General features: G+C 43.1%; 1 protein-coding gene across 1 annotated transcript; it reads right to left on the bottom strand.

Annotated features, from left to right (window-relative positions):
- Positions 1 to 2617: 2617 nt before the first annotated feature.
- On the bottom strand, positions 2618 to 3859 carry LOC702864 (prothymosin alpha). The gene has a single exon (XM_015140683.3). It carries the CDS (start codon positions 3658 to 3660, stop codon positions 3328 to 3330), a length of 333 nt encoding a protein of 110 aa, XP_014996169.1. The 5' UTR covers positions 3661 to 3859; the 3' UTR covers positions 2618 to 3327.
- Between the last annotated feature and the right edge of the window lie 11514 nt (positions 3860 to 15373).

Raw genomic sequence — 15373 nt, 5'->3', positions numbered from 1 at the left:
GGTCCGCTTCATCTGGGCTTGCTTTATCCTCTGGCTTCTAATTGTGTTTGGCCAGTGGTAGAAAATCAGAGCGGAAAAAAAATGTAAGAGTATTAATTTTCCCACTCCGCCCCTGCCAGCCTGTGGTAGTTACTGTCTTTTTTTTTTTTTTTTTTTAAGGAAAATGTATCCAAAACGTGTTTATTGGAATGGTTTCCCATTCATCCTGATTCAGGGTGCTTTTAGTGCTGCTTCCTACTAAGGAACATTCTTCTGTGAGCTTTGCTTGTCCTTCCATAGGCTGATAGGACAGTGGAACAGTCAACACACACAGCTTTGGGCATGGCAAAAGAGCATGGTGACTTTATAGTATCCTGGTCATTTCACATCCATGAAGAAGGAATTGGTTTGTCACCAGGAGCTTCTCGGGTTTTCTCTTCTGGAGAGGCGTGAAGGAGATCCTTCTCTAGCGACATCATGCTGGAAAGCTTATTCCTTTTTCTGTGTCTGCATCTCCTGTTGGATGGCCCCTCTACTGTGGCTCTGTAGATTCTGCTAACGTGACTCCCTTTTTTTAATCCTTTAGTCTGCAAGTGGAGATGCAATTCTGTTGACATTTCCTGCGTTTGTCTCCTTTAGGGACCTAGTTAGGTAGCAGGTAAAAATCAACTGTCTTCTAGAAACGTCACTGCTAGAATGAGTGAACTTCAATTGTTTTTAGGCTTTTTGTTTCTCAAAATTAAAACTGCAGGAAAGGACCAGGTAATTCACCTAGCATGGATCATTTACCTTTAGGGTAATTTACCTGCCCCTTGGCAAGGGGAGAGCAAAACGCCTGGATTAATAGTCCTAATGCTGAAATCAAGGACAGATAATTCCCCTAAAATAAATTAGTTGTTACCATAGGTAAGAAACAGAGATGCTGCTAAGCTTAAACAATATATTTCCACTGCATGAGGATGCTAATAATATCTGTCCCACACAATTATTAGGATTAAAGAGTGAAATTATAAAAGTTAACAGTGCCTGGTAGGTACATGGTAAGGGCTTAATAAATGTTGGCTACTGTTATGAAGATGTTTTCCACATTTGTTTTCAGCTTTTAATGTTTTAATTATTTTCCTAAATAAAATTTAGAAACATTTTCCAGGTTTTTAAAAAGTAAATTTCCTTGGGATTTTTATTGGACTCAAATTTATAAGTTAGGAAGAACTAATATATAATACTCAGATCTTAAAAACATCAATGATATATATTTTGATCAAATTTTTATAGTTCCTAGCAACATTCTGTAGTTTATTTCATGCAATGTCTTAACAAGTTTTAAGTTTATTCCTATATATTTTATAATTTTGGATTTTCTCTGCTTCTTTTTTTTTTTTTTTTTTCAGGGTCTGTTGCCCAGGCTGGAGTGCAGTGGTGCTATTTCAGCTGACTGCAACCTCTGCCTCCTGGATTCAAGTGATTCTCATGCCTCAGCTTCCTGAGTAGCTGGGATTACAGGTGCACACCACCAAGCCTGGCTAATTTTTGTATTTCTAGTAGAGACAGCATTTTGCCATGTTGGCCAGGCTGGTTTTGAACTCCTGGCCTCAAGTGATCCTTCTGCCTTGGCCTCCCAAAGTGCTGAGATTATAGTTGTGAGCCACTGCGCCTGGCTCAGTCGTTATGGTGAATGGGATTTCCCATCTTATGCAAAAATTATTGCAGAGACGATTTACTCCCTGAGGTAGATTAGTTTTGAAAATAGAAACATAGATCCAACAACTACTCAATGTTTGCTATTTGCTTGTTGAGAATCCTTACAGCCTGGCAATTACAGGGTTCTAGAAATCTGGCCCACATTCAGATACAAATTGTCTTTACAGTGTTGGCCTGTGGGTGTCACTGTTGGTCAAAGGAAACGTCTCAGTTTAGCAGGGAAGTGAGTTGTGTTGACTTTGTATCCAGGAGGTCACCATGGAAAAGTTTTTGCACTCAACAGACAATGCCCCACATTTATGAGCTGCTTTACTTTCCAGCACCATTGGTAACTTGCCTTTCCTACTGCCTGTAATTGCAGGTTTGTATCTTTTAAGTTAAAAATGTGACTGGACGTGATGGCTCATCCCTGTAACCCCAACATTTGGGGAGGCTGAGGACGGAGGGTTGCTTGAGCCCAGAAATTTGAGTCCAGCCTAGGCAACATAGTGAGACCCTATCCTAACAAAACAAAACAAAACATTTTTTTTTTTTTTAAATTTTCCATCCATTTTTCTTTCCCTGCAGTGAGCATATGTGTGAGGTTATTCCATTTTGAACAACTCCGTGGGTCATTCGTTTTATTTATTTACACTTACCTGATGCCTACTCTGTTCCAGGTACTTTTCAAAGCACTTGGCAAATATAAACCCATGGAATTCTCATAACCCTAGGAAATAGATATTATTATGACCTTCACTTTATTTATTTGGAAACTGAGGCACAGAGAGGTTGAATAACTTACCCCAAGTCACACAGCTGATAAATGATGGGGCTGAGATTTGAATCCAAGTAGCCTGGCCTCAGAGTTAGAATTCTTATGAATGTCAATAGTGCCCCTGAAATAGCAGAGCTCTTATTTGCTCGCCTTCCCTGCCTGACTCTCTTAAATGTTGACTTTTCTTTTTTTTTTTTTTTTGCAGTGTCTTTTTCTTTGTTGTTGTTAGAACAACTCAGCAAAATAAAATTCCTGTTTATTGTTGGACAACATTGTTTCACACATACATCAAACGGGCCAAAAAAAATAAACAGCAACTTCATAGACAAAAAAGGAAAAAAAAGAAACCTTTTATCTTTGGCCTTTTTAACCATCTCATACAAACCAACTACTTATAGTACAGCTAAGTACATACACAAAAAAGTTACTGGAATGCTCGGAATAAGATTGTTTTTCTGTTGTCGTTTTTGCTTTTTTTACAAGGTTTTTTTTCTCCTTTGAGATTATAATGAACATGGTCACACCACAAGTAAAGTCAGAAGTAGGACAGAGAACGCTCCGAAGGCTGGTTTGGTCATCCGAGATCATTAAAAATGGCTGACCCTAACAATATGTACAAAAATATAAAATGTAAATAAAAAATACAAACAAATTTCCTTTTTAAAGTACTTTTAAGAAAAAAAGCAGGGCCTTGGAAGTTTTGGTTCTTTTTTCCTCCCCTGTTGCAAATTCTCATGGTTTGGGTGGGGTGGTGGAGAGCGCGTGTCATCTGCGGGTGGCACTGCCCACGGTGGGCAGGCGGGCGGGCCTCTCTACTCGAAGGTGACCACGTTTAGATTCTGAGACGGGGCGGCCTTTTTTTTTTAGTTTAACTTTTCCTTTTTTGCTGTCTAGTCATCCTCGTCAGTCTTCTGCTTCTTGGTATCAACATTGTCATCCTCATCATCTTCAGCTGCCCGCTTGCCCGTAGCTGACTCAGCTTCCTCATCTTCATCTCCATCCTCTTCCTCACCATCACCTTCTTCTTCCTCCTCCTCTTCCTCCCCGCCTTCTTCCTCTTCTTCATCTACCTCATTGTCAGCCTCTTGCTCCCCATTTTCCTCATTAGCATTCCCGTTAGCAGGGGCGTCTCTTCCATTTTCTGCCTCTTCCACAACTTCCTTCTTCTCCTTTAAGTCCTTGGTGGTGATTTCGGAGCTGGTGTCTACGGCTGCGTCTGACATGGTGGGGCACGCCGGTGATCCGATGCAGGGGATTTAAAAAGAAAGCGAGAGTTCAGGGACTCTGGCGATAAAGCTGCCGGAGTCCGCGGCGGCGGAGGAAGCGCGCGGCGGAGGCGGCTGCGGCGAGCAAGGAGGCGGCTGCGGCGAGCAAGGAGGCGGACGAGGAACAATGCAAAGATGGCTTTTCAGAGCAGCCAGTGGGGGCTGCAGTGTCTTTTATTATGACATAATCACTAACTTAAAGAAAAGTTGCAAGTACATAGAACTTTTCCCCATAAATTATTTGAGAATGTTGTTGCTATGAGGCCCTGTTACTCCCAAATGCTTTAGTGTGTATTTCCCACAGACAAGGACATTTTCCTGCATATCTACAATACAACCATCAAAATCAGGAAATTAGGATTGATATGTGTATTAGTCTGTTCTCACACTGCTATAAAGAACTACTTGAGACTGGGTAATTTATAAGAAAAGAAGTTTAATTGACTCACAGTTCCACAGGCTGTGCAGGAGGTGTGGCTGGGGCGGCCTCAGGAAACATAATCATGGACGAAGGCGAAGGGATGCAGGCATGGTCTTCACATGGCCAGAGGAGGAGGAAGAGAGTGAGGGGGGAAGTGCTACATACTTTTAAGCGACCAGATCTCTCGAGAACTCTATCACGAGACAGCACTACGGGGATGGTGCTAAACCATTAGAAACCACTTATGTGATCCAATCACCTTCCACCAGGCTCCACCTCCAACACTCGGGATCACAATTTAACGTAAGATTTCAGTGGAGACAGAGCCAAATCATATCAACGTGTTACTAATATCTAATCCTCAGATCCCGTTCAACTTTTGCCCCTTGTATGTTGTCATATCCCTTTAGTCTCTTTTAGTCTTCTCATGACTTTCATGCTTTTGAAATTACAGGCCACTTATTTCATAGATCATCCCTCAAGTTGACGTTTTCTCATAATTAAATTCAGGTGTGCATCTTAAGCCATACACTCACAGAAAAACACCGTATTCTCACCTGCATCCTATCAGGCAGTGTGCGACGTGATTTCTGTTTGCCCATACCAATGATGTTAACTTTGATTTCTTGATTAAGGTGGTGTCTGCCAGCATTCTCCACTGTGAAGCATCTCTGTTACCCTTTGTAAATTAGTAGGTCTTTGTGAAGGGAGATACTTTGAAACTATGTACATGTCCTGCTCTCCATCAAACTTTCCATTGATTCACTTATTTATATTTGTATGTACTTAAATTTTTCTATTTTATCCAATGAGTTATAATCCATTTATTACATTACTTATTTTGATGCTCAAAATAAATTTTTATATCCCTGATTTGGCCAGCAGGACTCCCTTCAAGCTGGCTTCACTGTCCTTTCAACATGTTTCTGTCCTTCTCTGAGCACTTCCTTTCTTTTTGGTACAAGATGTTCCAGGCTCAGTTTGCACTTTTCCTGCCCCAGCCCTGGAATCAGCCATTTCTTCAAGGAGCCCAGATCTTTTTTGGTAAAGCATCATGTTTATAAGCGAGAGTCTGGTATAGAGATGCCTGTTGATGTGGGGATGTCACTGCTCCCAGGCTCTTGCAGCTGGCAGACATGTACATCTACATTTATTTCTAAATCTGTTTATATAGACAAGTGTGAGTTTACATGAAAACTTCCAAATCCTATCCAACACCACAGCGTTCCTTTTTAGTTTGTTTCCTTTCAGTATCTGCAACTTGTCTCTGATGAGAAACCTGCCTCACTACCCTTGATGCATTTTTTTGTAGATCACTCCCTGTGTATCACTTATCTCCCATGCCCTGAGGACACCCTCCTCACCTCTCTCCGGTTCTGATGGTGCTGGACTTGTCCTCACGTGAGTGCCCTCATCACCTAGTTCAGGGTCTTACACCCATGCACAGCTTTTCGACGTGGAGGCACCCTTCTCACCCATCTAATGGCTTCAGGACTGAATTGTTTGGGAAGAGAAGAGGTAGCGAAAGAAGACGGATCTTTCCTTAAATGCAGAATTTTGAGTCAGAATCAAAATAGTACTTGACTCCCCATGCGTGCTTGTTCTGGGGCAGGAAGGAGAGATGCCTGGAGTTAAGCTGGAAGAGTGGAATAGGCAGGGTGGGCACAGGTCCCAGAGGTGGAGCACCTGCATTCCAGGCACAGCTCTGTTTCTAAGGGGCCAGTGATGTTAGAAAAGTAATTTGATCTCCTTGTGCCCCTGCTCTTCCAATAATGAATTGGACCAAATCTAAATCAAAGACTGGTGCCCCATGGCCAAAATTGGCCTAAGTCCTTATTTTGTTTGGGAGTCAACTTCCTTTCTTTTTTTTTTTTTTTTAGACAGGGTCTCCCACTGTGCCCTGTCTAGAGTGCCCAGGCTGGAGTGCAGTGGTGTGATGATGGCTCACTGCACCCTTGACCACCTGGGCTCAAGCAATCCTCCTATCTCAACCTCCCAAGTAGCTGATACCACAGGTGCGTGCCACCATGCCTGGTGAATTTTTGTATTTTTTGTAGAGATAGGGTTTTTCCGTGTTTCCTAGGCTGGTCTCAAAATCCTGAGCTCAAGCAATCCACCCACCTCAGCCTCCCAAAGTGCTGGGAGTGATACAGACAGAAGGCAGGGAGATACTGTGTAGAAGAGGGCGGTTCCCTGTCAAAGGCCCTGCCCTCAAGCTTGGGAACCCATGGCCCTAAATGGGAACAAGCATTCCTGTTTTTGTGCCCAAATGTTGCCTTTTGCCCCACCATGCTCCCTATCCTGTACTCATATAAACCCCAAACCTCAGGCTCCACGAGCAGAAGAACAGAGGAGCATAAGAGTGCAGCAGAGGAGAGAAGGGAAGGAACATCTGAACGTTGAGAGGAGTTTGGCTGAGGATGGTTGGAGAGGAGATTGGCTGCGGGTCTGCCTAACTCCAGGGGAAGATCATCTTCCCACTCCATCCCCTTGCCAGCTCCCCATCCATCCCGCTGAGAGCCACCTCCATCTGGCAATAAAATCCTCCTCATTTGCCACCCTTCAATTTGTCCATGTGACCTGATTCTTCCTGGATGCTGGAAAAGGACCCGGGTACCAAGAGGGCACTGAGCTAGTTAACACTTAAGCCATCTGTGATGGCAGAGCTAAAAAAGTATTGTAATATGCCCACTGGGGCTTCAGGAGTTGCAGACACCCACCCCTAGATGCTACTGTGGGGTTGGAGCCAAAAAGCGCTTGCCCCAGCTCCTGCATGCTCCCTCTCCTCTGTGGGGTTTGAGTGCACAGTGGCCGAAGAGATGAGCCACACTCTGTCACACGTCTCTGAGGGGGGTCAGGGAACTCTCCCATTTAAGTATTATAGACGTTAGCCACTGCACCAGGCCAGGAGACAACTTTCAAAAAATCAAATTTAAGTTTCTTTAGTTGGAGGCATGCACTCCAATTAGCCCCAGGTGGGCAACAGCTCAGACCATCTTTCCCAACTTTATAAATTTCCCTCTTTAGGCTAAGTTACATTTCAAGCCTCTTCTAGCTCAAGGATTCAATGGCTTTCTCCTTTAGGCACTGATGAATTAGGCACACCTCCAACTACCCCTTCTTGGCTAAGGACAGTCTTTCTACCTAGAAGAATGAAATAGTCTTAGACTTGCAGGCAGGGCCCTGGTATTATTTAGGACGTTATTTTAGCTGCCCTAACAGAGACCTCAAAGAATAAAAAATAACCAAGGTAGTTTCTCACTGAGCCCAGGTACAAACATGAGTCCAGAGTGACTCCATGGTGTCTAGGCATTCAGCTCCTTCTGCGTAGCTGTTCTGCATCAAGGATGGCTCGCTGCCCTGTCCATGTGTCAGCTGGTCATTAGGGATGTGTCAACCCTTCCATTTCAGGGTGGGGCCCAGAGGTGGCACACATCACTTTCACTCACTCCACATTGGCAACACTTATCCACACAGCAAATACAACCAAAAGGGAGGTTGAGAAGCAAGTATTTACTCTTGGGAGCCACACACTCAGTCAAGAATTGGCTGTTCTATGATGCTGAAAGAGGACAGAATGGATACTGGGAGAAACTAGTGGCCTCTGCCACAGTATTTGTGAAAACATGCCTCTCCACCCACTGTCTGGAATATCCTCTGTTGCATTCATTTTCATCTCCTTATGCTATCAGAGAGTTGCCAGTTAAGAATTCATTTAGGTTCTGCCACCATTACCTGGAGCTATCCATCCCTCATCCCTTAGTAAAAAACAGAAGTAATCAGCTCCCAAAGGCAGCCAGTCAGGGAAAATTTCAAAATTATTAGGAAGAGAGTAGGAGGTAGAAGAGGTAAATTTGGACAAACGGGACAGTTAGAGATAGGATGGGCAAAGATAGGAAACCCCGTGGGGAGCCAGTAGGCGGGTGGAAAGAGTGGATGGAAAACAGTGCTGATAAGGGAGCAGTGGAACAGGAGGAGAGGCTAGGGCCGAGTGCAGGAGCTTCCTTCAGCATGGCCTCTTCTCCATTTGCTATGCTCTGGCTCAGCAGATTCTTAATCTATGGCACCAGGCCTGTCAGGAGACCTGCATTTAATTCCCAACTTTTAGCCAGGAAACACTGGGAAAGCCACAATTCTTTTTTTTTTTTTTTTTTTTTTGAGATGGAGTCTCGCTCTCTTGCCCAGGCTGGAGTGCAGTGGCACGATCTTGGCTCACTGCAACCCTCTGCCTCCTGAGTGCAAGTGATTCTCCTGCCTCAGCCTCCTGAGTAGCTGGGATTACAGGCATGTGCCACCATGCCCAGTTAATTTTTGTATTTTTAGTAGAGACGGGGTTTCACCATGTTGGACAGGCTGGTCTCGAACTCCTGACCTCAAGTGATCAAGCCCATCTCAGCCTCCCAAAGTGCTGGGATTACAGGTGTGAGCCACTGCACCCAGCCAGCTACATCTCTTCTAAGGCCTAGCATCCTCCTCTGTAAAATGACTGTAATGTTACCTACCACACTTCTCTTCCCCAAACAATAGTGAAGTACAAATGCACTATCAAATGTGAAAACTTTCTGTGTACAATATAATAGATGGTATTGTGCCCAGAATTTATTCCTTCCAGTGGGTTCTTGGTCTCGCTGACTTCAAGAATGAAGCCGTGGACCTTTGCGGTGAGTGTTACAGTTCTTAAAGATGGTGCAGACTCAAAGAATGAGCAGCAGCAAGATTTATTGTGAAGAGTGAAAGAACAAAGCTTCCACAGCGTGGAAGGGGACCAGAGCGGTTGCTGCTGCTGGCTTAGGTGGCCAGGTTTTATTCCCTTATTTGGCCCCACCCATGTCCTGCTGATTGGTCCATTTTACAGAGCACTGATTGGTCAATTTTACAGAGTGCTGATTGGTCCATTTACAATCCTTTAGCTAGACACATAGCACTGATTGGTGTGTTTACAGTCCTCTAGCTAGCCAGAAAAGTTCTCCAAGTCCCCACTCAGGAAGTCCAGCTGACTTCACCTCTCAGTGTTACTGATGGAGTGCTTAGAGCTCCCTGCTTTCTGTGTGGAGCTGGTCGAGGCCTGGACCATCCTTGGGGCACTCATTTAATTAAGCGAGGCTCAGAGGTCTGGACTGATGGGTCACCCTGATTCAAAGAGTATTTCTTCAGTAAATAGGGTCTAGGGGAAACCACATAGTCTGGGAGTTAGGTCCCCATTTGGCAGGTCCAGGGACTGAGCAAGTAGGCACTTGCCTGGATGAGCAGAGAAAGGAGTTGGGGCTATGTCTTGAGTCTATAGGCTGGGCCACTGGAGGTATGGTAGGAGCTCTAGAGCTGCCTCTAATGACAGCAGAGTCTCTTCAAGAAAGTCCTAGTTCAGAACTTTTGAAAGGTACCAAATTCTTTTTCTGATTACCTTTCTGGCTTCTCTGGTTGAGCCCCTATGCACTGGACTGATATAGACAGATTAACAAAATAAAACAATCAGAATTTTATTAGCGCGTGCATTGCAATTACATGTGGGAACACTCAGAGATGAATAAACTCAAAGGTTTGGTTGGAACATGGGCTTACAGCATTTTAGCAAAGGACGAATACATTTTTTTTTTCTTTTTTTTGAGACAGTTTCTTTTTTTTGAGACTTGTTGCCCAGGCTGGAGTGCAATGGTGCAATCTCAGCTCACCACAACCTCTGCCTCCCGGGTTCAAGTCATTCTCCTGCTTCGGCTTCCTGAGTAGCTGGGATTACAGGTGCGTGCCACCTCGCCCAGCTAATTTTTGTTTTGTTGGTAGAGATGGGGTTTCATCATGTTGGCCAGGCTGGTCTTAAACTCCTGACCTCAGGTGATCTGCCTACCTCGGCCACCCAAAGTACTGGGAATACAGGCGTAAGCCACCGCGTCCAGCCATGTACATTTTTTAGAGAAGTGACAAGACAAAGGAAAAGGACCTGAGTCTCTAGGGGCAGCAAATTGTGGGAAGACAAATACGTGGGAAACCAATGGCAGATAAAGGCCTATTAGTAAAGTTTGCTTCACAGGTTCCTCTGGGGCCGACTCTAGGCAGATAAAAATCTAAAGTTGTCTCCAGTGATTAACTTTTTTTCTTCCTGATAGAGAGGGGAGGAAGAAAATATTCATAAATTTATGTCTAAGATGGGGAGTGCAGCGAGCTTTTCTTGTATCTGTTTCTTCTCAATTGACTTCAGCTCAAAATAATTCTTATGTCAAAGTGTCATATTTTGAGGTGGCATATTCTGCCAGTCTACAGAACCAAGAACCTTGGCTAGAACGGATTGGTCTTGGATTGCAGTGACTTGAACCACTATACAAGGAAACCTCTTCTAGTTGAGTTTGAACTTCTGCCTGTTTTGAGCTGGTGGACTCAAATTGTTCACTGAATATTTAAATTCTTTGACTTTCACCTGTGAAAATCTCCTGAATGAAATGAAATATTTGATCCTATTTAGTGGGTCACTGAACATGCTTCTAACATGAAAACATTCAGCTATGAGCTAGGAAGGTGAACTGTGCTCACAATCTCAAACAGGGTCAGGGAGAGAAGATTTACTTGCTCTGTGCCCTGTGCCCTTTCTTGGGGCCTAGAGGACACATTGACTTATCTTTTCTGGGGATAGTATAAAGGAGCATCAACTTGCTCCTATTTTGTACTGGAGAAGCTTAGAGAATCAGATGCTAGTTTTATACTACATCCCTTAGTATTAACAGCTTTAATTAAAAAAAGAAAAAATAACAGCTGGGAACAGTGGCTCATGCTTGTAATCCCAACACTTTGGGAGGCTGAGGGGGGAGGATCGCTTGAGGTCAGGAGTTGGAGACTAGCTTGGACAACACAGCAAGACCCTGTATCTACAAAAAGTAAACAAATTAGCCAGATGGGGTGGTGTGTGCCTGTAGTCCCAGCTACTTGGGAGGCTGAGGAGGGAGGGTCACTTGAGCTCAGGAACTCAAGGTTGCAGTGAGCTATGATTGCGCCATTGCACTCCAGCCTGGGTAACAGAGTGAGATGCTATATCTGAAAATAAGTGAATAAATAGATAAAAATAAAAAAGGAAAAAAGTTCATCTTTGGCTACATGTCAAAAAAGAAAATAAAAGGAGAAAGAATTAGCATGATTCATTGAAGATGTTTTCCTTCCTTGAAGAAACAATTTGTTCCAACCTAAAAAATTATGCAAAATCATTGCAATGTTTCCCTGGTGTTTTAAATCCAGATTTCAGGTGCCTCAAAGAGAGTGATCAAGTGATTTTAACCACCTGGAATGAAAAAAAAAAATTAAAAAAAGAGGCCAGCCACAGTGGCTCGTGCCTATAATCTCAGCACTTTGAGAGGCCGAGGTGGGCAGATCACCTGAGGTCAGGAGTTCTAGGCCAGCTGGCCAACATAGTGAAAGCCCGTCTCTACTAAAAACACAAAACAAAAATTAGCCGGGTATGGTGGTACACATCTGTAGTCCCTTCTACTCAGGAGGGCTGAGGCCCGAGAATTACTGGAACCCGGGACATGGCAGTGAGCCGAGATCACACACTGCACTCCAGCCTGGGAGACAAAGTGAGACTCCATCTCAAAGAAAAAAAAAAAGGTAAATGAAAAGCATCAGACAGTTTTGTATAGCTTCTAGACCATAGAACCTGCAGCAATAACTCAATGAGTTTTTATTCTCATGTTTGCCCTGTGCAAAGAGCAGACCAAGAGAAGGGGTTTGCTTGCCCTTGACTTTCTCTGCCATCAGCCCCAGCTGCCAAGTAAAGTAAATCACAAATCATGTAGTATTTTCTGTGAATGCAGGTAAGCTTAGCACCCCTGGCCTCATTCCCTTCCTTTTATTTTTTGACCTCTACATTTAACTATGACTTTTCTGGTAAACACATTGCCTCCTTTCCTTCTCGAGGGATTTCATTTTATTCTTGCTCACCGGAAGCACAGAACTACCCCAGCTGTGGCTAGTTTAGCCTTCCCAGGGCTCTCTCCACTGTGGCCTCCCAGAACTTCTAATCTACACAAGAAGGCTGCCCTACTGTTGACATTTTATAACCTGTGTGCCTCTGTGACTAAATGGCTGGAGTTATCACATCCGCTCAGTCCTGCATCTTTATAAAAAACCTGGGCAATGTGCCATCCATTCTGTCCACCACCAAGATTTTTCTCTGTAAAATGCTTTCTTTAAAGTCTGTGCACAAAAGTGTAATTGTTCCCTCAGAGTTGCTAAAATGACTTGAAGGGCTTGAGTTTTTAGTAGCTTTCAGAAACAAAAGGAGCTTTCTAATTGGACAAGCTATTCCCTCCAGCAAAAGATCCTTGGCTGAACTTTGTTTACCATATTAAGCAGCATAGTGCAAGCTGCACTGTGGCTTATGGTTACATAGTCACTACAGAAAATTCACTTCAGGGTTATTTCTGGTTTGTTATAACATGTATTTCTTTTTTCTTGTGTGTATTGCTTATTAACAGTAAGGAAGGTTACAGAAAGCTTTTTATGACCATCCTCATCCCAGAGTCAAATTAACTTCTCCCTCTTTTTGTCCCCAACAGATGCGATGCACCCTGATTTTTTCATGTCTGTTTCACTCACTCAGTGGGTGCTCTGTGAGGGCAGGACCTTGTCTAGTTTGTTCATGCTCTCTTGCTTTCCTGTGTTCATTGAGCAAGATGCCTGGCATATAGTGTGAAAGTAGTTCACATTTGTGAATATGCAAATAAATGGATGAATTTGTGGAGGTATTGGCTTCTTTTTACGTGTTTGGTAGAATTTGATTATGGCAGAGACTGCTATTTCCTACCCCACATTCATCCCCTCTGTTCTAGAGTGGGCACATAGCTGCTTGGAATAAAGTCAGCCTCTTCTGCCTCCTGACTGGAGGTATGGCCAGGTGAAAAAGTAGACAGGGTTCCTGAGGACTTCTAGGCACCACCAGACCAGCTCCAAATTGCCTACCTGTAGGCTCTTAACCTTTATCTTGTTCATTTTTTTTTTAATCACTGGCAGCCAAATCTAGTCATAACAGGTATGTTGGTTTAACATTTGTGTCTGTGAAGACCAGGGAGAGATTGGGATAAAAAATCTAAATCCAAGCCTGGATACAATGGTCCATGCCTGTAATCACAGCATTTTGGGAGGCCGAGGTGGGAGGATAGCTTGAGCCCAGGAGTTCAAGAGCAGCCTGGGTAACATAGTGAGATCCCATTTCTATGAAAAATGAAAAAAAAATTTAGCTGGGCATGGTGGTGTGTGTCTGTAGTCCCAGCTACTTGGGAGGTGGAGGCAGGAGGATCGCTTGGGCTCAGGTGGCCTGGGCTGCAGTGAGCCATAGTCATGTCAACTGTACTCCACCCTGAGTGACAGATAGAGACCCTGTCTCAATCAATCAATCAACATAAATAAAAATAGATAAAATGAAAATAAAAATCTAGATCTAGGTAGGATGACCATAGAAAACCATGCCAGTTTAGAGGTGTTTAGAATTAACTAAGCTTATATTCTTTGTTAATTTATTTCATATCTATTCACTTACAAATGTGGGGCATTTCCCCTTTTTATCTTCTTACTCACTGGTTTGGGAATAGTAATAATATTATTAGCACATTAAAATGTTGATATATTTGAATACATCATGCTAGGCTCAAAATATCTATGTAAGTGCAACTGGCAACAAAGCAGGAAGTTTGATACGCCCACCTTGGTATTTTTTTCACTCTCAGACATAAGGGGAAGGCAACCAATTGTGATTTTTAAAAAAGTTTTTCTCCTATTATTTTTATGTCACAGAATTCAATTTCTATTATGTCTTAAATAATTTTATTATTATTATTTTTAGATGATGTCTCATTCTGTCACCTAGGCTAGAGTGCAGTGGCATGATCTGGGCTCACTGCAACCTCCACCTCCTGGATTCAAGCAATTCTCCTGTCTCAGTCTCCCCAGTAGCTGGGATTACAGGCGCTAGTCACCATTCCCAGCTAATTTTTGTATTTTTAGTAGAGACAGGGTTTCACTCTGTTGGCCAGGCTGGTCTTGAATTCCTTACCTCAAGTGATCTGCCTGCCTCGGCCTGGGATTACAGGTGTGAGCCATTGCACTCGGCCAGATTTTTATTATTGCCTCATTTAACTTAGCTCATATAAATACGAGCTTCCTTATTTGGAAGGAAAAACATTGAAGTGTTCCTTTATTTCTATAACTGGTGGTTTCCCGTATATACTCATTGTCTAAACTATGCTTTACTTACCTTCTTAGCAATAAAGGAATAAGGAAATTCTTTTTAAAAGGGGTGAAAACTGTGGGTGGCTGTGGCAATGTGAGCAGACAGTGGGGAGGTGGTGATCTATGAGCTAAGATAAACAGATTTGTGAACCTTGGCTTTATGGGAAAATTATTTTTCTTCAATTTTAAGTGAGTCATACTTTTTCTTTTCTTCTTATAGGACTTCTCATGAAGCACACAGTCATGAAGTTGGGAACTTATCAATCTAGTTGGAACCATAGGACAGTAAAATAATGCTTTCTCCTCAATGCCCCTGGACCTTGAACTAGTAGGAAGCAAAAAGCAGAGGTTTCCATTGAGTTGTGCTATTTGGGGAACCTCCATTGAGTTGGACAATGGAGGTTCAGCTATCCATCAGCTATTTGCAGAGTCTAAATTTCTATGCTTCCCACTGAACCCCCAAGTCAAAAACACCATAAATTATGTTGTACCATATCAAATTGTCATTTTAAAAAAAGTTTAAAAATAATCAAATATTGCCAGTTTTATTTGGTTCAAGGTATAGGTGAGTTTTCAATTTTCATGATTTTTGGAAGAGTTAACTTCTTAAAATAACTAGCATGAATATTACCAGTAACAAAATGTTAAATATAGAGCAATAGTTGAAAATTGATATTTTAAAATAATTTATATCGAAGAACACTAAGGCTTGGAGAGTTTAGACTGTTTGCCCACATGCACACAGCTGGGAGCTGGAAGGGTCATAATGAGAACCTGAATCTGGCTGAACCTGAAACCCAGGCTGGAGTGCAGTTGTGTGATCATGGCTCACTGCAGCCTTGACCTCTCAGGCTCAAGTGATTCTCCTGCCTCAGCCTCCAGAGTAGCTGAGACAACTACAGGCCTGTGCCAACACACCTAGCTAATGTGTTTTTATTTTTTGTAGAGATGAGATCTCACTATGTTGCCCGGGCTGATCTCAAACTCCTGGGCTCAAGTGAGCCTCCTGCCTTGGTCACCCAAAGGGCTAGAAAATCTTATTTT

This window comes from Macaca mulatta, chromosome 6 (assembly GCF_049350105.2).
Source record: "Macaca mulatta isolate MMU2019108-1 chromosome 6, T2T-MMU8v2.0, whole genome shotgun sequence".
NCBI classification, from domain to species: domain Eukaryota; kingdom Metazoa; phylum Chordata; class Mammalia; order Primates; family Cercopithecidae; genus Macaca; species Macaca mulatta.
The sequence above is the reverse complement of the archived record's forward strand: the minus strand, read 5'-3'. Positions and strand labels throughout refer to the sequence as shown.